The 24489-nt window shown below is 44.0% G+C and overlaps 1 protein-coding gene across 2 annotated transcripts in view; it reads right to left on the reverse strand.

The window, feature by feature from the left end:
- The window catches only part of LOC144817753 (sialoadhesin-like), a 358435-nt gene that overhangs the window by 34947 nt on the left and 298999 nt on the right, over positions 1-24489 (reverse strand). For both annotated transcript variants that reach the window (XM_078674539.1, XM_078674540.1), the window contains 3 exons: positions 17561-17860; positions 5106-5360; positions 1618-1917 (listed from right to left, as the gene is read on the reverse strand). In XM_078674539.1, the coding sequence (XP_078530665.1) occupies positions 1618-1917; positions 5106-5360; positions 17561-17860 (855 nt within the window). The remainder of the gene's footprint in view (positions 1-1617; positions 1918-5105; positions 5361-17560; positions 17861-24489) is intronic.

A 24489-nucleotide genomic window follows, 5' to 3' on the forward strand; every position in this document is an offset into this window, starting at 1 on the left:
AACTGAAGACCAGAGCAGGTGTGTCCAAGAGGGGAATAAGAACTCAATGCTCTGTTGGGCAGCATATTCCAAGATACTGCACGTAGCACATGACTGAGTGTTTGTGGCGACCCAGACTACTGTCGGAATCTTCACACTTGTAGTCACCTGTAGGGGTGTTCATCTAGCTGCCTGGAGCACCAGGCATAAAAGTGGTGGTGGGAGTATGCAATTTGGGAATTCAAGAACAATGTCAAATTGTGGCTTCTTCTTCCTTTACTCAACGAAAACTATGTTTTTCTCTAAATGTGCATGGACGAACGTTACAGCCAATACTTTCCAAGATAATTGTCAGTCCACAGGATATTAAAAATTTCCAATCAAAGACGAAGAAGATACTTTTCCTTTGATGTTAGTTAGAGCCAATTTTGAAAGAAAGGTGTGCCACAAAACATGTGTTCTAATATTTTTTGTTTAGTATATATTTCATACACATTTTTGGGTCTAGCAGTTGGACCTTTGTCTAGTGTCTGAACAGAGACTCTTTTATGGGTCTTTTCTTCTTCATGATTTCAGGAGAATTTGGCATCTTGCTGATTTTCATCAATATTCATCTTCATTTTCATTCAAGACCTACAAGACCCACAAGGAGGTTTTTCCTTCAAGGGTGTGTATTACCTACTGGGACACTGGTATGGAGGCATTTGATACCTATTAGGTGTATTCTGTGTAGGGTGGCAACATGGCTACTGGGATGAATCGCCCTTTCCTCGGGCAATCAAGAAGAGGACTTCACAGACCTTCTCAGTGTCCAGACCTTACCTACCAGGTTCAACCATGTCTCTCTGACCCTAATTTTCCTCAAATGGCTCCTCATCAAAGACAGCAGCAAATTTAAGTTGGCATGAATAGTGTTTAAAATACTCAGTTTGGGATCCACAAATTACTTGGTACACCAATAGACCATTTCTCAAGGAAGTCGCTTAGTGATTATTTTCTTGGAAACATCTTGTTTCAAGACAAATAGTATACTCAGACATTCTTTTTCAGCGAGAGAACCCAATAAATTAAACTTCATCCTCCTCACAAGGAGAACCAATCTCTTCTGTGGAACTTTCAACAGGAGTTGAAAAATCTCTTAATGTAACCTCACTAAGGCCGTAAATGGACTTGAATTGTTTGCTTGGTTTATCTGCTGTTGTCCTTATCTAGCTATCTGCCCAATGACAATGATATCTGCAGTCTCTGATTTGGTACTTAGACATATTACCCTCTTTGGTGTCTGATGCTATTCTACAATACAATGTGCATTTACTCATAGCTACTAGGTCAATTCAAAGTTGTTTCGATGTGCCAAGGATAATCTTGGATGCGAAGTACTGGTACCCTAATAGGTCAAGTGCATGCTAAATAATATCACCGATAAGTATGTATATAAATAAATATGCAAAAATGTTTGCCTTGAACAGTGAAATGCCCTAAACCAAGGCAGCATCAAATCGATCGATGTATCTGAATTTTCAAAGCTTATGGTCTATCATAAAGATTACCTTGTTTAGAAAATAACTAAATTCACACTATGAAACAGCATGCAACATTACAGTATATACAATCTATACTAAAAACAAATGTACATACTCTCCACAGTGAAGTATGTAGATGTTGTTGAACTCCCATAAGTATTGTTCACTGCACATGTATATTCTCCTTGGTCACCCAGCACAATATCCTTGATTTCCAGTTGAAGGGAGTTGTGGGTGACAGAGACACTGATTCGCTGGTTAGTTGAGCTACGGAGACCACTGGAGGCTACCACCTCACCTGCCCTGTAGATGGCAACATTTGATGGAGGATCGCTTTCTACGGAGCACCGGATAATGCCCAGGTGTCCTCTCTGTGTCTCCAGGAAGGAGACCATCAAAGGTTGTCTTGGGGAAACTGTATAACAGAAAGATGAAATATCTTAGAAGTTGGAAGTTAGGTAATCAGTACATGTAAAGTGTGTATCACATAAACTTTTTGTTAGTGGTGTTTACATTTGACAGTATTAGGAAGCAAAATTAGTACTTGATATCAGCACCAAATTGTATCATATCACATATTCTTTACTGTTGTAGATGGTATTTTAATAGATAACATTTCACTCAATCATGGGTTTCAAACTGGCACTTTGCAAAAAAAGTATCCCCTTCGAGAAGCAATAGAGGTACGTACCATACATTCATACATCCATAACAAAGAGGTATATGTATTCCTTTCTTTTTAGGAAACAACTAGAGTGCATCTTAGATTTATCAAAAGAATATTATTTCAAAACAAAAACAATTTGGACAACCAGCAAACAAAAAATAAATTTCAATAAGAGGGGTTTAACGAATAACAAAACAAGAAGCTTGGAAGGTTACAACAACAAGGTGGGGGTTTACCTAAAATGCAGAAGACTTACACCTTGACAATCAATCCACAATTAAATGTGCGGCAACGCTTAATGTAAGTTCAGAATTTTAGGTTGGTCTGGAGTTGGGATTAACAGAAAATCTTGTAAAGTTCAGACTAACTTCACACAAATCAAAGCAAAGTAATAGCTGCAAATTAATGTTTAAATTGTAAACAACACTACAAAGAAGCTTCCACTCAATGTAAAAAAATACATTCAGCATGGACTCTTAAAAGATTTATGAGCATCCACTCAACAACATTGATATTGCTATCCTGAGCAGAATTATTGTACAGTAGAGCTAAAAATAACATTGACTTAAACTAAGATATAGGTAACTATGTACGAATGGGGTTAGTGCTGGAATATGAAATAGCCATTAACACCTAGGTCTTTATTCTGAGTTGTGGGGTCAATCCAGTTCCAGTGAAAGTTCTCGAGAATACAATTTTATGTATACCCAACTGTTTGCAATACAATGTATTTTGATAGCTACTTAGGGCACTGCCAGAGCCATACATTATTACACATTAACATGCATTTTAAATGCAGTGTTTACTTGTTATTCCTTTTGCACATTGCACCTTTACTTTAACTGTCTGGTTATACGTTTCCTCGTTCTGCAGCTGGCATACCCAAGCGAGGACTGCATACCTTGTGAACTCACCCTTTTACAGTAGCATGTTGTATCTTTCAAGGTCTTCTCACATTCCCATGAGAAAAATCCGGCCCCTGCTTGTTGTTGTCTTTCTGTAATTTCTATTTAAGCGCATGCTCTTTCCCTGCTTATTGCACTGAGAAGCATTGCTTAAACGTAGTGTGAAATGTACAGAATTTAGCAGTATGGCTCTAACTAATCACACGGCATAGCGATGGTCCATCAAACTGCATATTGCGCTTTGAATTTTTTTTAATACTTCCTGGCTATTTTTGCATTAAACATGTGTTAGACTTCTATGATCTTTCCTGAGCATCTGATTTCCTTCATGCACTTTTGCATTTGAATCCAGATTCCGAGTCGTGTCAGTGTTTCGCACTGACTGGGTGCTAACTGAAAGAATTTGCGATAGAAAAATTAGGCAAATTGAGGGTAAATATGAAGAACTAAGGTTTGGTTAAACCAACTCTGCTTGTTCTCCCTTATTCCGATATAAAAGGGGCTGAACATCTTTCCCAGGGCAAAAACAACATACGCTGTTGCTATTTATGTACCCTGAGGAGCTAGTAGTTTTAAAATAAAGTTTACATATCAAACATTCAATCTACCTCTAATAAGTTTTTTCAAAAGTAGTCAAGACTTTTTGGAAAAATATCAGAGCGCAATAAAATATAACAACACAATCAGCAAGACGTCGGAATTGATGGCCCCTGCCAATCTGTGTTTAAACATAAGACACTTACATCGAATAGTATGGAGTATAATTATTATATAAAATGAACTGCAATAAACCGAAGTTGGATAAATATTTAGATCACATTGTCTTCCATAATGTTGATGTTACTTTTTTGTAAAATTGATGCAAATTTAGTTTTGTCAACCCTTTACAGACAAATACTGTTAGTCTGTTAATGCATTTTGAAGATGCTTTTTAGTGCAAGAACTTTTTCTAAAGTTCTGTATATGTAGAGGATAAAGATGGTACCTATTTTATGACTGGAGATGGTCTACTGCAGTAAAAAGTATTGATAGGATATTCGTGTTGGAAAACTAGAGCTGTATATTATAGAGAGAAAAGGCTTTCGCAATAGTAAATCTATCTGTTGTATTCCAAGCAAATGAATGAAAACTTTCAATAAAGTAAGTCTGATTTTTTATTTGAGGTATAGTAAAATTAATTTATAAAATTGCAAAATGTATATACATATTGCTTTCATTACACAGAGTGGAATAGCCAATGAGATTCATCGGAATGCAGTCAGTAACTACCACTACAGGTCCTCAATGCAGTTCTTACAACAGAGAAACAAGCAGGGCTTAATTTGAGTCAGTAGTTTCCGGTGCTCAGCACTGGGACATAATTGTCAACACCAGAACTTATGACAGTCTGCCACATGGCGGTGCTATTTGTCTAATTTAGAGAGAACAACAACAACAGTTGTTTATTAATTCAATATACATTAAAAATGACTAGCACCTGCCGCTAATGTCATCCTTATAGCTTTGGGGGCCTGCAGTAGAGAGAACTCTCACACTTGTAGTAGTGTGATGGTTAGTAATTATGTTGTTACTGTCATTGGCAGTGCTGACAGCGGCAATGGGTGCTGCAAGTGGAAGTGGCTTCCTGACGAGGACCCTTGACGCTTATTATTTTACAAATTAATCACTGGAAACAAGATGTTGTGTGGAACAGATCTAGCTCGTGCCAGTTAAATTAATGACTTTAAAAGCAGTTCCTGAAGCTAGGTCTTGTTCCTAACCCTTAATTAGTGTCTGATCCTGCAACTCAGACTGATAGATCAGAAAAGAGTTGATAACAAGCACCACTGATTGGCTCTGTGGACAGTAAAGTTACAGTAACATGTACATGAATCTCATGTAGTAGGCAAAGATCCTGCTTGTAATGCCTTAGTAAAGATGTAATGTTATGAGTTAATTCCTTTACTTTCACATTCCATAGCTTTCCTACAGATAATGATATGGTGTCATGTATTTTGAACAAAAGAATGAGGTGAGATTTCGGATACATACACAATACTTGCAATGTGACCGGAGGTGAGACCTTGCTTCCCCCGTTGCTTTGTGCTTCACATGAATATGAGCCGGCGTCTTCACTTGTTACATCCTGAAGTACTAATGATGATGCGCTTTCCTCCAGAAGCCATTTTGAGTTCCGATACCAAATGTAACGGGTCGCTAGATGCGCGGTTGTAGTGACATCACAGGTTAGGGTAACGGTCTCGCCCTCCTGTAAGCGTGCACCTGGGTTTAGTAAAACTCTTGCCCCTGAGGAGGAAGTGAAGAAATTGTCACAGACTGACTATACAAAAACATAAGTTCTTAGTTACCTAGGAAAAAGCTGAACACTTTAGGAAGGATGAATAAATGTTTTGTTAGGCTAGACAGTCTCTATACTCTTGGCACCTACCGTAATTCACAGGAAGTATACCTGGTCTCCCCTTGTATAGCTCCACACACTGAAACCCTTTCAATATCTGGCTGAATAGACTTAGGGCCGACTTACATCTCGGCAGATGGGTTGCTAAGTCACAACGGTGACAGATATCCCGTACCCTGAAATATAAATCCCTTACGATATAATGGGATTTATATTTCAGCGGACAGGATATACGTCACCGTTGTGATAGAGTAACACATTCACCGAGATCTAGTTCAGGTCCTAGGTACTTATGAAGTCAGTTCCAGAGTAGAGGAAGTCCAAGTAGGTGCACCCTAGAGCACCACGAGTCAGGAGGTTCCAGATTGCCTTAGCAAGCAGTAAATGTGATATCATTGGATCAGTCCATGCCACGCATAAGTTTACATGTCTGTCATTACACCTCTTTACTCTCAGCCAGTCCCCTCCCAAAGAGGCGGGCATGCTGGAGGACGGATCTGGGTGAGGGAGGGATCTGGGGATGAGATAAAAAGATAACATAAAAAAAATAAACATAATTGATCGCCGCCTCCACCGTCTGCTTCATCCCTACTTCTGGGAAAGGCTCCCGGACTGCACTGCGGCCAATCATGACGCTGCAGGAAAGCAGCGTCAGGATTGGCCTGAGCGCTACAACTTTGCACTCCCAGGCAGACTGGGAGCCTGTGCCTGCATTCTCCAGTCCCAGCAATGCAGCTGGGGCTGGAGAAAGCTTCGCTGCACGGCCAAACACCTCATGCGCAGTGAAGGGACAAAGGAGTGGTTGTCATTCCCTGGAACCTCCCCCAAGACTCGTTAGAGTCTTGCGGGAGGGTCCAGGGGAAATAGAATGATAATAAAATGAGTTAGAAACCAATTCTATTATCGTTTTATTTGTGGCTGGTGGCAGGGGGGCAGCGCTCCTTCGCCCTAATGGAGGGGCCAAGTTTGCTCTCAGCTCTGTGCCGTATCAAAAAGAAAGTCCATCTGATCCACTGAATGGTTATCAATCAATCAATCAGTATTTGTAAAGCACACCACTGCCACCCCTACTCACTGCACAGACGCCTTTGCCGATGGGCCACCATGTTTTTCTGCCTCTTCTGTAGCTCGATTTAGTGCTGAGATTTGATAGAACTAAATTAGGTCCACTCACCTAGGACAAGGATTTATATTACATGTGGACTGCAATCGACATCATGCCCAGTGAACAAAGACTTTTTGTACAAAGTTAAGGTGACAAGTCAAACGAGAAGTAAAAAAGCAACAGTAATAGTATCTGCCGTGGTGAGCATGATGGGGCCGGAAACAAGAGTTTAATTAATTAATTGATTTATTTAAGCAATGTGTATATACATTAACTTTGTTGAAGGCGTGAAAGAGGTTAACTATCAAGAAAACAATTTGCTAAAGAAGGTGTGGCAACCACTGTTGCAGTGAAAATAAAAAAAACATGAAAAACACCGACCGACTAACACATTAGCACTAAAAAGGAATAATCATGAAACATAGCAGAAAAGGGATAGAGAGTGGAAATAGGAAAACGTGCTGTGGTGAAGGGGAGAGGGGGTGACAGAGCGTCATTGGCAAGAAAGAGTGGTGCGGGGTGGAAGTGTGGAAGGCAACAGATGGAATGTTTTGTAAAAGTGGGGGCTCATTGAAGAGGCATAGGGATAAGGGCCAAATAACAGTGCAGAGTGGATACCAGCACATATTACAGAAGAGGCGCAGCCAAAGGGCTTGCAGAATGCACTGAGTCACTTTCATTGTAAATCTGCCCCTTCCTTTTTTTGTTTGAAGATACATTTTGAGTCTCTTCCCCTGAAGCCGTCCTTGTGACTGCCCATCCCTCCCTTCTCCACTAGGGTTGTGTTTCCCTTCGCTCTGTTTCTCCCAATGTTTCTCCCATTGTTGAGACTGAATCGAGTGGAGTGAATTGTGTTGAGTCTTGATGCAAGATTTTTTCTTTCGCTACTTCCTAAATAGAAATTAATGGTTATGTGTTGTGATGAACCCCCTGGGCCCACCATTGTTTCCAGTCACCTGTTCTTTGCTAGCTGCCACACTCCTGCACTATTGGGTTGCAAGCCCGCGTCGCTGAGCTCTCCTTCCACTGGGAGCGGGGGAGGTTGAGCGTGCAGCAGGACCGTTGGTATGGATCCTGCTCGGATGTGTTTCTGTGCGGCAGACTTTCAGATTTGGGCGTAGTCCTACGACCCCTATAAAGCGAGCGGATACTGTGCATACTGTGGGACTGAACTAGCCTGTTTAGTCATTTTCTGCTCGCCAGTATAACATACATTATAGCAATGTTTTCTTAAACCAACTTTTTATCCGCACAGCATCCCCAATGTAAAAGGTATTCAACAGAGGATACACAAATCCAGATGTGCATGGACGATCAATTGCTCAATTTAGCTTACAAAAATACAAATTACAGATAGAAAAAACATCCACAAATAATGTTATCTTGTGTGGAGGTGCCCCTGATCCAGGACTATTTTATCATTTTAAACAGCTCAATTGGTGCAAGAGATATTAATACTCATATGCCTTCTCTATCGAGAGCCATAGATATATAATTTCCCCTACTATGACACGGAATGTGGACCAATCAGCAGCTGTTAACAGAGCAAAAGAGCCTTTAATTTATGTCTCTTTTAAGCAGATGCTGAATAAAATGTGAGGCAATTGGATTCACTATAAACATTGAAATTTAGGTCTATCCAACAGCCATTTGAATTCTAAATATAAATTAGAAACATCTACTAAAAAAGAAAACAAGCATTTAGCTACTAGACTTAAATGTGGAAGCCCGTTTTTGGAAAATCTTCAAGTATGTTGTGAAATTAGTCATCGAGGGGGTCAGGAGGTGGGGGGGGGGGGGGTGTACGTATAAGGTCAAGATTTAATAAAGATCTCACCAAACAAATTTCCCAGGTAATCCAACAACAGTAAAAATAGGGGAGAATCAATTATGGAGGCAGAATTTGCTGGTTAATGAGGACAGAGTGTTAGACAAATGAGAACTTTCAGTAGCAAATACGAATTGTATAATAACAGCGGTAATAGCCATTGGCTATATCTAGATACAATTAGATCAGGGAAAAGATTGAATACATTTAAATAATTAAACTGCTCTAGACTGCTCCAAGTATTTTATTTCTGTCCTTCCTTAAATGGAATCTCATCAGAAGACCTGTTACATGTGGAATCATAAGGAATAAAGAGGAAAAAGAAGTACAAGCTCTGGTGTGATTCAAATTTAGTAAGAGGGTTAATTATACAAGCATAGCTTGAACTGCAGGCACATGGTATAACAATATTGCCTGTGCATGAGATAGAAATAACAACTCCCAGGTTTAAACCAGTTTTAAACAATCAGTCTGACTTAAATTTAAACTAGGTTTATTAACCTAGAGACAAAATAGTAGGCAGTCACAGAAATGAACAATCGTAAATTTACATGGAGTAAATATCAGAAAGAAATTTAAAGATTAAGTGATAAGGATTAAGAAAAAAGGTATTTGTACTGCCCTGTCTTGTGTTCTTGGAATGTTAATGGATTAAATAGGTAGTTGAAATCAGACTGGTAAAACCATGTATGAGAGCAGCATTCCCTAATCTGTCTAAAAGAGACACAATTGTGCAAAGTGGTTCCTACATGTGAAGGATTCATCCCAGTTCTGTTATATGTGAGACCTACCATCTCTGGCTGTCATCCAGGAGACCTTTTAACTCTTATCAATATTAAGATAGGTAGACATGTAAAAATTATAAATACAAAAAATGAATGTATACTGGCTGCCAAAGTAGGATTTTATAGAAATGTATCTCTCATCCAGGTTAATCTTGTGATAAATAATTTTACAAATGTATTAGATATCTATTAAAACCCCAAACACCTGCAAAAGTTTACTAAAGACTTGGCCTGTTTGACTTTTCAAAGGTCTTTATTTCGGGCAAAGCGGCCATAAAAACACAGATAAAAATACAATACAAGCAATTCAATAAATAAATATCAGTCATTTGTTAAAACCCATCCAATTAATCTAGTTAAAACAGCCTTGTTAAACATGTACAACCCATATGTCCGCGGGTCTACCCTTGTTGAACAGAGCATAAAAAAACTCAAGTTTGTGCTCATTTACTTGAAATGCATGAGCCACTCCTGGACAACACCGGTGCTTACATTTTGAGATGAGTTAAATGCAAGTTGAATGCAAATGCAGTCTATAGACAACCGAAGATAATGTAAAGTGCAAATGCAATTTATACACCATATTAGAGCCTGTGTGACAAAATAGCAACCTCTGGTGTGTGGACTTAGAAGATTATTCAGAAACCACTCCCTTCTGCCCTCTATAGTTTCTTACCCCTTAGGGCCCGACAGGGAAGCTCGCCCTACACCGATTACATGACCCCTCTTGTGTTCCTGAGGCGCATAGCTGCTCGTAAATAATTCACCGTACAATGCAGTGTTAAAATATCCACTGATAATTTCAAATAAAGTAAGGCCACCTTGGCCTGTTTAAAAGTAGCCTTTTTCAAAATTATTTTTAAAAAGTATTTTCTTGGGGACGTTTAATATGAACATAACAGCACAAAGTGGAGGGTGTCTTGTGGAGATCTGTTATCGCAGCCGCAAGGGCCCTTTTGCTCTACTGTTTTGGTGAAACCAGCCGGCACCGCTAGGCTGTGATGTAGGAGGTCCAATCGAAAGCGTGTCATGAGGAACCTATCCTGAGGGCTATAAATGAGATACAGGTACAGGTAGGGTTCAATACCTGGGTCAGATTTCGTTAAGATGTGTGTTCTCACTGTCGGTTTAATTATCTCAACATCTTCCCTCTTGGAGCCCAATAAATTAAAAAACTCCATTTTGACAATTATCTTATCCTTCGCCAGTAGTTTCGTTGGGTAAGAGAAAAAGTCCAGGTGATCTATGCCCTTGAGAGAATCTCTAATATATTTAAGCCATGGGATATTCATCCCCTTATCTCTTGCCAGGCAATCGCAGATGATCTCTCTTGTCAGTGTGGCCTCCGGGTTTCTCCATATCTTAATCCAGCAGCTGATTGGTTTTAACTTTATCCTATCCTCGAGGTGAACAATACCCAGCTCCTCATGTACAATAAAACCTGGGGTGCTTTGTGGCACCTTCAAAAGTCTTCTTAAAAATGTATTCTCTACAGTATGAAGCATCTTTGCATCAATAAACCCCCATATCTCGCAGCCAAGGAGGGCTTTGGCAGAACATATTGAAGTATAGAGGGTCAGGATCTGGTCGGGAGCCCATCGCCCTAGCCTTTGTGCATGATTCATAATCACCCCCATACTTCTGGTTAATATACGGCATTTATCTTCAAACAGTGGTTTGAAATTCAGCCTAGAGTCAACCAAGATCCCTAGGTATGAGAAGCACTGGACTTTTTCAATGCGATGTGCCCCAATCGTGTATATATAATACCTTGGGGGCACCATTCCTACTTCCATTACATAGGATTTGTCTAGATTTGCTGACAAATCTAGGCTCTCCATAAAATTGATAAAGTCATCTATGTGTGTTTGAAGGCCGCTCGGGGTTCAGGCCAGGAGTACAGCGTCATCTGCATAAAGCAGAACCTGAACCCCCCTTTGGCCTATCTTGGGCGAGTCTGCTCCCAACCCAGCCAGTGCTTTCAACAAACCATTGATGTCGAGGGTAAATAAGAAGGGTGCCAATATGCAACCCTGTCTCACTCCCCTGGTGCATGGGAACTTCTCTGTCAAACTGCCCTCCTAATTATACCTGACCTGGGCATGCGTATTTCTGTGGAGCGATCTCAGAATATTTACAAGACCCTGCTCCACTCCCAGATTCTCCATCAGTTCCCATAATTTGACCCTGTTAACCCGGTCAAATGCAGCTGTGAGGTCCATAAATGCCAAATACACGGTGCCTTGGGTTGCTATCGTGTATTTGGCAGTCAGGAGATACAAGTTAAGGAATTGATCCGTAGTAGAGCGGCCAGCCCTGAATCCATACTGCATGTCTGTTATAATCTTGTGTTCTTCTGCCCAATCTTGTAGTCGGTTAAATATAACCCTGCCTAACACTTTTACTGACACATCTATCAAAGAGATGGGCCTGTAACAGGACGGACTCGCCCTGTTACCTTTTTTAAAGATTGGGACAATTATGGCAGTTGACCAGGATTCAGGCATGCCTGTGCGCACTGCGGCATTTAGAACCCTCGTCAGAATGAGGGCCCACAACTCTGCATGTGCTAGAAACAAGTCCGGAGGAACACCATCTGGTCCCGGCGCCTTGTTTCTAGACAATCCTTTTATTCTTGCCTTTATTTCATTTAAAGAGAAAATTATGGGTTCCCCCCTCCCTGGCCCTTCCTTGGACACAAAATGGTCTTCAAGAGTACTGAGGTTATATAAGCTGTTAAAATGGGCATGCCAGGTCTCCTCCAAAATGTGATTTATAATCTTAGGTTTATTTCTATCTTGGAAGCAGGGGTCATTCCAAAATGCTGTCATGTTTTTAGTGACTGCTGCTTCCCTAAGATTCTCCCACGCCTGCTGTTGCAACAGGGTTTTACGGCGCTTAACCGCCTCCTTGTAAAGACCTCGACATTCCTTAACCCTCACTTTATTCCTGGGTCGGGTTTTTAAGGCCATTTTTAGATCTCTTAACGTTTTGGAGCAGGCCTGATCAAACCAGCCATGTTTCAAACTGTAGCAGACATATCGGTCCATAGGCCTCTCACCTTTGGCACAGAGATTGGGGCTGAACGCTATTCAGCAAAAATATAATGTAAAGCAATTCCTTTGTGCAGCCATGTTCCCTTGATTCTTTTTTTCCAGGCTTGGCCCTAAGGAGTCTATCAATATGCAGGGTGGTACCTTCATAGGCCTTGACTAGCTCAGCCCCTGTCACTTCCAGATTTAGGCATCTTTCTATATGGTGACCTTTCTCTACCATTAGTGCTTCATAGAAGCCATCAAGATCGATTTTGCACCATCTAAGCCTTCTACCCTGGTCGGATGCCCTTAATGCCCCTGTCATACCTCTTTTGTCATGGGTGGAGATGTTATTAGGATCCCTCAGGGCAATGACTAGTGGGTTATGGTCACTGAATGCACTAGATTGAATTTCAAAACCCAGTAACTCCTGTTTCATTGTGCGGGATACGAAGATAAAATCTATAACTGAATCCGACCCTCTTCCTTTGAATGTTGGAATTATCTGCCCTTCCTCATCTCCATTAGTTAGATCCATAGTATGTTGGAGGTCATACCTATCCAACACCTCATTTAACTTCCTTCCCTCAGGGGTGTGTTCCAGGTGAGGACCTTCCTCCGGTGAACAGGGGTACCGGGCACCCCACGGGTTTTTCATGCTCGGGCAGAGGTGACAATTGAAATCACCTGCTAGCACCCAGTCACACTTGCATCCTTCTCGATCTATTTCTCCCTCAAGCCTACTTCCCAATTCTTGAAGGTTGAGACACGATGACCCTGAGTTTATAGCATTATAAAAATTTACAAATAGTGTATTTGGCCCCTCAAGCATAATTGTAATCCTTGGAGTACGTTCGAGTTCCAACTCAGGTCCTCCCAAGTTCCTTTTCATTTTAAGTCTACATAAATCATCAGCCCCCCCTTAGCTCTACCCGACCGCCCCTTTATTGCCACAACAAAAAACATCTTGAAACCCTCAAGGGCTAACTGGTTGCTATTCCATTCTCATGTCTCTTGAAGGCATATGACCTAGAACTTTTTGATGTAAGCAACCCATTCAGTGTTTTTTAGTTTTGCAGAGAGCCCCGCTATATTCCATGAAAGGACCTTTATAATGCCCTGACTCATGGAGCTTGTACTCGATAGTATTTGGTCACCAAGGGTTGTCAGATGGATTCCTACTTTGTGGCTTACAACCTTGTTCCGACTACTGGCAGTAACACTGTCCCTGGGGCTGGACATTTGTGGGCTTTCTGTGCTCAGTCAATCTACTGTATTTAGTGGACTGAATCTGTTAGTCAGTGGGAGGTTAAAGTCGTTGCCCTGAAGGCCTGCGTGGTGGTTAGGTCTGAGACGGTGTGTATGTCTAAGGTTTTCTGCGCTAGGGTAAAAATATGCTAGGGGAAGAGTGTGTATTAGTCCTTGGGATTCGGGTCCATTTTTGTCCCAGTTTGTTATGTGATTGACTACCCCCCTATCTCTAAAATTGACTACTACACAGTCCCCGTCAATGTCTTTATTTTTGAAACCTATCCAGCTTACTCTGCGTGCGAATAGAATTTCACCTTCCCCTTGCCCCGATAAGGGTCTATTTCTACCTAACCAGTGTGTGATCTTATTTTGTAGTGTAGCTCCTATTTTCCCAATAGGCTCTGCGCATTGGAATAGTACCTACACTACATGGCGCCCAACGTTGGGCGCCATGTAGTGTAGCTCCTATTTTCCCAATAGGCTCTGCGCATTGGAATAGTACCTACAGCAGTAAAGGCCTAGGCCAGACGTTAACTAGGTCTACTACTGTCGATACTAGACTTAATTTTTGGTTTTGCCAGCTAAGCTCAGAGTTCGCTAGAAACTTTCTCGAATGTTAAAGGAAGGATTAACTTCCCTGATTAGACAAGAAGGGATTTAGTTTCTGACAACCATAGAACATGACAACTTTGCTCTCCCCTAATCAAGAGTCAATCTCAAGAGTCGTGTGAGCACAAGGCAATTATTTTACTCAGTCAGTACGTGCATTCTTAGTCTCATCAGAATGTAGAGAAAAGGAAGAGACGGGCGTGTTCAATAAAAGATGTTATTTATTGATCAGTCTCTTTTCTCGTACAAGAGAAATGGATCGATATTATTGCGATACTTATAGTTAAGTAAAGTGCATACATTAGAAGCAATAGTATAAAATAATACTGTAAAAACATTGATATGGTTTCTGAGCCATATGATGTTTAAAATGATTAAAATATATTTACATACACATATACATTTGACTAAACGTACTCAACTGGTGTTTCTAAATACGCCTACCCCGTGTACCTGACCTAAGTCTAATACGTGGGCGGGAATAGAAAGTTACAGTTTTAAGTTAAGTTTGTTTTTGCCAAGTGAATAACTAAAGAATTCTCTAGGAGGGGTTATTCAGTTCTGTACCTGGAATTTAGGATGAATGAGGAATGGTATCTCTTTCTCTGCTCTCGATATTCCAGGCTGCCTGCGAGGGCTGCCCAGAAGCGCCGGTGCTGGGTCTCTCGGCTTGAGATAGCAGCGCGTCTCTCAGCGCATCAGGAAGGCGGGGCTGCTGCCTGCGGGGTCTGCTTCGGCTCTCTGCTTCGGCAAGTATGGCTGCTCTGTCTTGTCACCACGCGTGTGTTTTGCATAGGGCAAGGTCGGCAATATTTATACCTTAAAGGTGCCGGGATTGACGTAAGGATGGACATAGGTACGTCAATAAAGATGTCATACGACTTGCTCGTTAGCACATTCTTTACTAAAGTTCTCTGTGAAATCAAAACAATGGCCGCACGGATTATCCAGGTTGTCATAGGTTTGATTTGTTATGAGAACGTCGTATGCCTTATCAGGGGCTGGAGGAATATCGCTTGTCTAATTAGATCTCAAGCGTTATGACCTAATCAGATAACACGTTCCTGTGCCGTAGTGTGACTGCGTCAGATAACGGTATCTGCATCATGGGGGATTTCTTGCCTCATGGGCTGACTGTTAGTTAACTAGCTAGTAAGTTTAACCAGAATAGGGTCAGGAATAGGGGGATCGATTCAGAACCTATAGAAATACACGACAATTTTTGAGCTCTGGGTAGGTTAGACTTGGCCTGTTTGACTTCCAAATGTCCTCATAGTGCTGGCCTCATTATGGGTGATTTTAACCTGTGTCTTAATCCAAAAGGATGCCACCAAAAAGGAATTAAATTATTAATCAAAAAGTATAATATTCCCATAGCTACATTTCCAGCTGCGTCAGTTGAAAATGTGCACAAAAACTGTAAAAAAATCTTTCAGCACTGGACATGGTTTGTTTGAATGGTCCCTCTACCTCTGACATACAGGAAGGGTAGGGTTTAGTAAAAAGGTTTAGTAACAATAAAGCCTATAGGCTTGGTAGGTCGAGCTGTTGTCTAATTTCCAAGATTTTCAATGTGGAGACGGTGACCATAGTTCTTTAAAAATAATGTTACAGATCCCGGAACTACAGGTATGAGAAAAAGAAATACCCTTGATGATCGATTTCCCCAGGTGTTTGACCACTCACAGGGATGAAAAACGATTGCAAAATCCATCACGCCGCCAGATTAATTTGCTGTCTGTGAAATCAGATGGTCTATTGAGTGCCTGCACATCTTCCTTGCTCTTTTATGCAGTTATTGATCAAAGAATCAGCACTCTCATAAGCTGTGATTCTATTTGGCATTATTATAATAGGAAAAACAGTTTAACAGAGGCGCCTTGTCCTTCCCATTCAGTTAATGTTTTCTCTAGTACCTGCCTTTTCAGCCTACTTGACCCATTCTCCTGCTTATGGGTTATCTCTAATGTCCATGACTTATGTATACATATATGATCTATGGGCCATATTCAAAACGTATGTTTTGCATGTGCAAATTGATTTGCCCTAGTAAAACTGTGAAATTTGCGCCTGTGTTCAATCAATTAAAGGAAAATATAATAAGATGCACAAAGATTAGTTACACTGCATATTCCTACGTCACAATCTGCGTTTGTGAGTGTCTGTGTGAAAATTTCACATGCTCTGGTAAGTGGGTAGAAAAACGTGGACAGAAAAAGTATTGGACCTGCAAAATTAAACCATTTATACTTGTAAATTGAGAGTACAAAATGAGTAGCAAAAAGAAAGGCTCTGTAAATGAGTGTTAGCTTCCAAAAGAGGCAAATCCAATCTAGATATTCACTGATAGACAAAACAACAGCAAATGTGTACCTTGTTCATAAGTTGACCCTCATCCACATTGGTCAAGATAGGTATTATAGGCTTTGGTGGAGTATGCGGAGTTCTACTACACGGAACTCCGCCACGTGCTGAAAAAACTCTGCCACACTCCCCGGAGTTCCGCAACTGACGGAGTGAGGGAAGTCATGCTGATTTTTAGCACTGGGAGTATGTCCCATACTGTAAAAGCAGTGCAAACTGAACAACGCGCAGCACAAGAGTGCGCTGCTTCTTTCTGCCACTTGAGTAGATGTTTTACTCAAGTGGCAGCTTCCTCAACGCGAGCCGCAGGTTTCTTAACTTGAGCAGTAATGACCTGCTGCAACCGCCCACGGTGAGAAATTTTGCAGGGAGGTGGTCTAGCGTACAATTTTCCATGCTCGTGCTTGGCAACCTAATGTTGGTGAGCCACGCAAGAGGAAAAACTTCCCTCCAGCTGCTTTCTGGAGTTTTTCAGAAATCCGCGCTCTACACGGAGTGGGGAAAAACTCTTCAAACTCCACGAGCAGAGCGGAATTTTACACCCAGGCCTAGTATTGAACTGAGGCAATAAGTCAAACAGGCACAGAAATATGTGATGGTACAGACATTGAAGGTACATCTTAGTTTATATCTCCTCTAAAAAGCTCAAGCAATGTATCTATCAAGTGGTTTAATAAAGAGCGATGTCAGGGCTATGGGTCACAGAGCTAACTATGTTTGAGACTTTTTCCAATTTGTTGTCATCAGTGAAATGCACGCAACTACTCATGAGCACTTAGTGACATTAGCGTTGAATTCAAGGTCGGCTTAGGCACTGATGCTGAGTACTAACCTTTGATAACTCTCAATCTGCTGCACTTATCCAAACTTCTGTGACCACGAAAGAACAACTGCAGTTCTATCTTACAGGCTACACTTCAACATTCCCACCGAACCATTGTCTCACAACACCACTTCCCGCTCTGCACTTCACTCATGTTGTTGGTAGAGAGTGTACTAACTTCATTCGCTTGTTTCAGCCACTGATTGTATATGTTGTATCACAACCACTGATGCCATGCACTGAATTGCATATTAGTAGAGATAAGTCAGTAAAACAAGCAACACTCACCCTCTACAGCGAAGTAGGTGGAGGCCATGGTGGTACCAAACGCATTGGTGGCTGAGCAAGCGTAGGTTCCTTCATCTTCAATCATTACATTCCGGATCTCTAACCTCAACGAGTTCTGAGAGTAGGAAACAGCCAATCGCTGCGAAGAGTCTTCCTGGTGCGACGTGTTTGCCCACAGCGTGTCTTCCTTGAGCAGGCTCAGTACTGATGGTGGGTTGCTGCTGACCGCACACTGAACAATGGCCACCTTTCCATGGGCGGTCTCCAGGAAGGATCTTATCCATGCATTCCTTGGGGGATCTGAATACATGATAAACATTTATTTTGATTAATTTCCTGATAAAGAAGAGTGTAAAGTATCAGGCAATGGAATACCCCGCTTTGTTTCAATGTAAATACTGCTTACTCCCTCGAGGCAGAAACTAATTGGTATTATATCAGCTGAAGAAGATTCACACTGTAAAATTATTGTAATGCTTTTTATAAAAGGTACCAAAGTTATATAGCTAAGATACAAAACGACCCACGTACGCTCCTATACACAACCATATGCTGAAATAAAGAAAAATACAAAAAGTAAAAACACAAAAAAGCAGTATATTTTACTTATTTTTGGTAGCCAAGGTGTCATGATACAACTGCAAAACCACAAAACAGCGCTTATCCCGCTGATCTACAGTGAACGTTTGGGTAATGTCAACAGGAAAGCACAAAAAAATACAAAACAAAACTTGAAGAATCCATCATTTAAATAACTAAAACAACAGGGCAAAGGAAGGGTGCAGGTAGGTATAAAGAGATATTGGGGGGAGAGAGGTGTCTCTCCATAAATTTCTAAAACTGGCAAATCCCATAGGTCTCTGTTTTAAAAGGCTGAGTTAATGGCTTGGACACGGCCTGCTGGCTCTGGCATGCAAATACATGCATCACAACTCATGCACACGCGTGGCGGCAATGTTGGAATGTGTTTTCTATTAAAGCAGGCCCAAGCTTTCTAATAAAGAGGCCCATTCCAAGATGTCTGCTAATGCGCACATATGTGCTTTGTTATATGTGTGTGCATTTGTTTTGCTGAATGGCAGACATTTTTTTTCATTACTTTTATAGCATGGTGTTCAGCCATGTTAGGATGGTATGTTCAAATTCTTTTTTTAATGATTGTGAAGCGCAAAAAATGAAGCAAGTGGTCTGGTAGTACTTTCCAGCTATTGGAATAACAGGTAAAATAAAGAATAATGAATAAAAAACAAACTTACACAGCCAGTGGGTCGGGAGCATCAGGGAGCAGGGTGGAAAGAAAAAAGATTATACAGGGGTTGGGGAAAAATAGAAGAAAAAGTGGGAGATGCCAATCAACACAGGCACTCCCATGGAATATAAAATAGCTAATTAAAAAAGAGTCCCCTCAAGCGTCCCACAGAAGGATACAACTCATCCAGTCAGAACAATGTGAGAATGAAATGCTCCCAGGCAGGAAAAACACAAGTACAGGGAGGAAAGCCATAGAATCAAGTGCAAACAACAGAGATAGACAACAAACCCAACCAATCATGAGCAGCGGGCTGACCCAAAGTTCTCTCTAATTGTATGCTGTGTATTGGAAACAATAGGACTGCCTGAATAGGACCTAAACAGGGACAAACAAAACTCTCCGTACTCAAATCCAGATTTGATATTTGTAGACTCAACGTAAGCTGCAGGACGATTGAGATCTTTTCTGATCTGGAATCCTGCTTCCTGCCGCCCGACTGGTTCCCGCCGTTTCCTGCTCCTTCCCGCCGCTGCGTTCCAGCGGCCCCGCCCCCCTGATTCCCATTGGCCACCCCACTCCCTCCTCCCAGCTGCTCCTCCCTCCCTATCCCCCCCTTATGGAGGCCAAGCAGCAGCCACGCAGCGGGCGCGCCTTAGGCAAGACTGTCTGTGCCCGTCCACGCCTGGACCGCGTCCAGCGCCAGAACCCGTGGACCCCGCGAACGCCACAACACCAGACTCCGCTACGACACCAGCACCCTCCACGCACTCAACGCCGGCCGAAACCACACCTGCTTCCAAGCCGCCCCGAAACTGACTCATGGACCTTTCTCCTGCCACACCTGCAGCTTCACCTGCGACAGGACCACCAAACCTCCAAGGACTGGACGCAACCACCTCCGCTGCATACTCCTCAACACCCGCTCCACATGCAAACATGCCGTCGAGCTCTGGGATCTGCTCGACACCTCTGCCCCAGACGTGGCCTTCCTGGTAGAGACCTAGTGGAACGACTCCTCGGCACCCGACATCGCCATACCCATCCCGGACGGCTACAAGGTCACCCGACAGGGATCGTGTCAACGGAATCAGAGGAGGAATAGCCACCGTCGACAAGTCCACCCTCAAGGTCACCACCCACGCAGACGACACCCTCAACACCGCCGAACACCTGCACTTCCGGATCCACATCGACCCCAAAACCATCCTCAGGGGAACACTCATCTACAGACCACCCGGACCCCGAGCTCAATTCAGCGACTCCATCGCCGAACTCGCCAGCACCCACGCACTCGCCTCAACGGACTACATCCTCCTCGGGGACCTGAATTTCCACCTCGAGAATAACAACGCCAACCCCGCCACCCTGATCGACAACCTCGCCAACCTCGGCCTCAGACAACTCGTCACCGCACCCACCTACGCCGCTGGCCACACGCTGGACCCCATTTCTACACAGGCACCCACGTCGCCTTAGACCACACCACTGAACTCCACTGGACCAACCACCACTGCATCCATTTCACCTTCAACAGTCCAACCACGCACCACCGCACCCAACAGCTACCTCGCCGCTACTGGAGCAAAGTCACTGAAGACCAGCTGATCACCACCCTCGCCCAAAACCCACCCACCGAAACCACCAACCCAGACACCGCAGCCCGCAACCTCAGACAGTGGATTGACGACTGCGCCAACACCCTCGCCCCACTCAAGAAACCCTCCAAAAATCACGCCAGCAAGAGAGCCACCTGGTTCAGCAATGAGCTGCAGACCTCCAAACGCGCATGTCGGAAACTAGAGAAGATATGGCTGCACGAACGCACTCCGGACAACCACGCAGCCCACAAGGACGCCACCCTCAGACATCACCACCTCATCAGATTAGCCAAGAGATCCTTCTTCAAAGACCGCCTGATTAACAACGCACACGACAGCAAAGAGCTCTTCAGCATCATAAAGGAACTCTCCAACCCCAGCGCCAACGTCAACGACATACCGCTCTCACAAGAACTGTGCGACTCACTAGCCATCTTCTTCCACCGCAAGGTCGCTGACATCCATGACAGCTTCAACACCATGACCGCCTGACTACGCCAGACCCCACCTCCCCTTTGAACACCACCAGTGCCAACCGCCTGACCTCCTGGTCCAACGTCAACGACGACGAGAGATGCAAGGTCATGAACTCCATCCACTCAGGATCTCCGTCAGACCCTTGCCACACCATGTATTCAACAAAGCAGACGATGCCATCACACCCCAACTACGGAAGGTCCTCAACATCTCCTTCGAAACAGCGACATTCCCAGAAAGCTGGAAACATGCCAAAATCAATGCCCTCCTCAAGAAGCCCAAGGCGGACCCCAAGGCCCTTAAGAACTTCCGGCCTATCTCCCTGCTCCGGTTCCCGGCGAAGGTCATCGAGAAAATCGTCAACATACAACTGGCCCGCCACCTGGAAGACAACAACATCTTAGACCGTCCCAGTCCGGATTCAGACGCAATCACAGCACCAAGACGGCCCTCATCGCTGCCACAGACGACATCAGGCGCCAACTAGACAACGGCGAAACATCAGCCCTCATCCTCCTGGACCTGTCAGCCGCCTTCGACACGGTTTGCCATCGCGCTCTAAAGACACGCCTCCTAGAAGGCAGAATCCAAGAGAAGGCCCTTGACTGGACCACATCCTTTCTCTCCGGCAGAACCCAGAGCGTCCGCCTCCCGCCCTTCCGATCCGAGGCCACCGACATCATCTGCGGCGTCCCCCAGGGCTCATCCCTCAGCCCGACGCTGTTCAACGTCTACATGGCCCCCCTCGCACAAGTGGCCCGCCAACACGATCTCAACATCATCTCCTTCATCAACGACACACAGCTCATCCTCACCCTCACCAAGGACCCGCACACCGCCAAAGCCAACCTCCACGAGGGATTGAAGGCCGGCGCCGACTGGATGAGGAACAGCAGTCTGAAGCTGAACTCAGACAAAACGGAGATACTCATCCTCGGACCCACCCCCTCAGCCTGGGACGACTCCTGGTGGCCGACCACACTGGGAACAGCACCGACACCCACCGACCATGCACGCAACCTAGGATTCATCCTCGACTCCTCCCTCTCCATGTCTAAACAGGTCAACGCAGTCTCCTCCTCCTGCTACAACGCCCTCCGCATGCTCCGCAGGATCTACAAGCGGATCCCGACCGAAACAAGAAGAACGGTGACACAGGCCCTCGTCAGCAGAAGACTGGACTACGGCAACGCACTCTATGCAGGAATCCCAGCCAAACACCTACGACGACTACAACGCATCCAAAAATCCAAAACGCCTCCGCCCGACTGATCGTCCATGTCCCCCGCCGCAGTCACATCACCCCCCACCTGAGAGACATACACTGGCTCCCCCGTCGACAAGAGGATCACCTTCAAGCTCCTCACCCACGCACACAAAGCACTCCACAACGCCGGACCAGCCTACCTTAACAGCAGACTCAGCTTCTACACCCCCACCCGCCAGCTCCGCTCCACCAGCCTCGCCCTTGCCGCAGTCCCCCGCATCCAACGAACGACCTCCGGCGGCAGATCCTTCTCCTACCTCGCTGCCAAGACCTGGAACACCCTCCCTACCCACCTATGGCAGACCCAGGACCTGCTCTCCTTTGGAAGCCTCCTCAAGACCTGAGCAGTAGCGGCACCCCCTCCCCCCTCAGCGCCTTGAGACCCTCACGGGTAAGTAGCACGCTTTACAAGTACTCTGATTGATTGATTGATTGATTGATTGAATCGTCGTCTGTGTTAATTGGAAGAACTTTAATAAGTGACAGTGTTTATTGTAATTCACACTGGAGGTGACTGAATGAGCAACAGAGACAATGAATAAAAACGTTTTCAAAGCTTTAAGAGTGATCTGTGATAATGTTAGTGGATTTCACAGTATTTTTTGGCTGACTTAACCCCACTGGGGTATCTGTGAACTGGCCACAGTGACGATTTCATCCAAAGTGAATATAGCGGTTTCCACTTATTCCATGTGTATGGATGTGAACTAATGAGTTTTTCGGATATTGTAAATCTCAAGACACCTTCGCTTTTCCCATCTCCCCTTTGCTCAGACGCCACGTATCCGCGCAGTCTCACCGGAGGGCGCTCATTCTCCCACCTCGCCGCCAAAACCTGGATCAACCTCCTGCTCCAACCCGGCACTTCACCATCGCTGAACCACTTCAAGAAGGGACGAAAGACCTGGCTCTTCGACTGAGAACTGCAGCACAGCGCCTGGATACCCCTGGGGTGATGAGCCGTGCTATACAAATACTAGTTGATTGATTGATTGATTGATTGATTGAAGTCAGCTGCATGGCTATAATGATTGATAGGCTCAATCAATTCAGCGCCAATGCCCAAGGACTAGAGCATGTCCAGGCCTTTCTGACAATTGTGGGTGTCTAACATTTGTGGCAGGTAGCATTGGTGTTGGCATTTGGCAGCGCTGGCAGGGACAGCGGAGGTTGCAAGTTTCTCGTATGAGAGATATCTTGGGTCCTGGCACTTGCTTACAAATTAAGCGCTGGGAATGCGTTAGTAAAGTAAAGTAATACCATGAATTTCAAGCTGCATCTTGTTGTACCGTTTAAAGGCTCTGCTCCCCCTTCACAGGAAGCGACATGCTGTCTCTTACAGAATGCAGGGGCCTCATTTATGAGGCCTTGCGTGAGTTTTGCGCTTCCGATGCGTCACTTTTTGTGACGCATCGGCGGCGTAAAACATGCCTCCTGATGCGCACTATTTACAAAGTGACGCATCTAAGCAGATGCGTCACTTTGTAAACCCCTGCGCTACATTATACCTGCGTCAGGTATAATGTATGCAGAGTGGGCGTTCACCCGCAAAAAGCCTCGTAATAGTGACGCAGTGAAATCTATGAGATTTCACTGCGTCACTCTTAGGATGCTGCTGCGTCAAAATCTTGCGCCTGCCTCACAGCAGGCGTAAGACTGACGCAGGCCCTTTCACATGGGGCTTTCCCCATGTGAAAGGATGCATTGCTGGAGTTGCGTCACTTTTGTGACACACTCCAGCAATGCGTCACTTTTGCGCCTACAGATACGTCAGAAATACTGACGCATCTGTAACTCCTTGCGACATGATGCGTCATATTGTAAATATGACGCATCAATCATGTCGCAGGGAGAGCGCAGTGAAAAGTGACGCATCGCTGTTTTCACGCAGCGATGCGTCACTTTTCATAAATGAGGCCCCAGATTCCTGCGTGAGACCCAGGAAACTGCTGCCATGCAAAGAGTGTGTAAACAGCATGCGCATTTTCTATCTCAATCCTGCTCTGACTGCCACCATCTGCCTGGGGGTTCTTTCAGAACTACACTTACGCAAGTTAGGTTATTGCCTGCATTCCTGAAGCGCCAATGCCTGTCTGCACCAGAATATTGCAAAAACGGGGAAAGAGAATTCCCACCATGTGGAAATCTATACAAAGGTGTTATTCTGCGGTTCACAAACTTCCGGCTATGCATGAAGTGACCATGAATCGGTTAGATGAGCCCTGGATTCCTTTCCTGATCAAGCTCTCAAATAAGGGCACTGCTTCCCTTGCTGAGCAGGTGCAGTGATATTTGATTGTGTGCCATATCATATGGGGTGATGTGAGTGAGGCAT

Source organism: Lissotriton helveticus, chromosome 2_1 (assembly GCF_964261635.1).
Source record: "Lissotriton helveticus chromosome 2_1, aLisHel1.1, whole genome shotgun sequence".
NCBI classification, from domain to species: domain Eukaryota; kingdom Metazoa; phylum Chordata; class Amphibia; order Caudata; family Salamandridae; genus Lissotriton; species Lissotriton helveticus.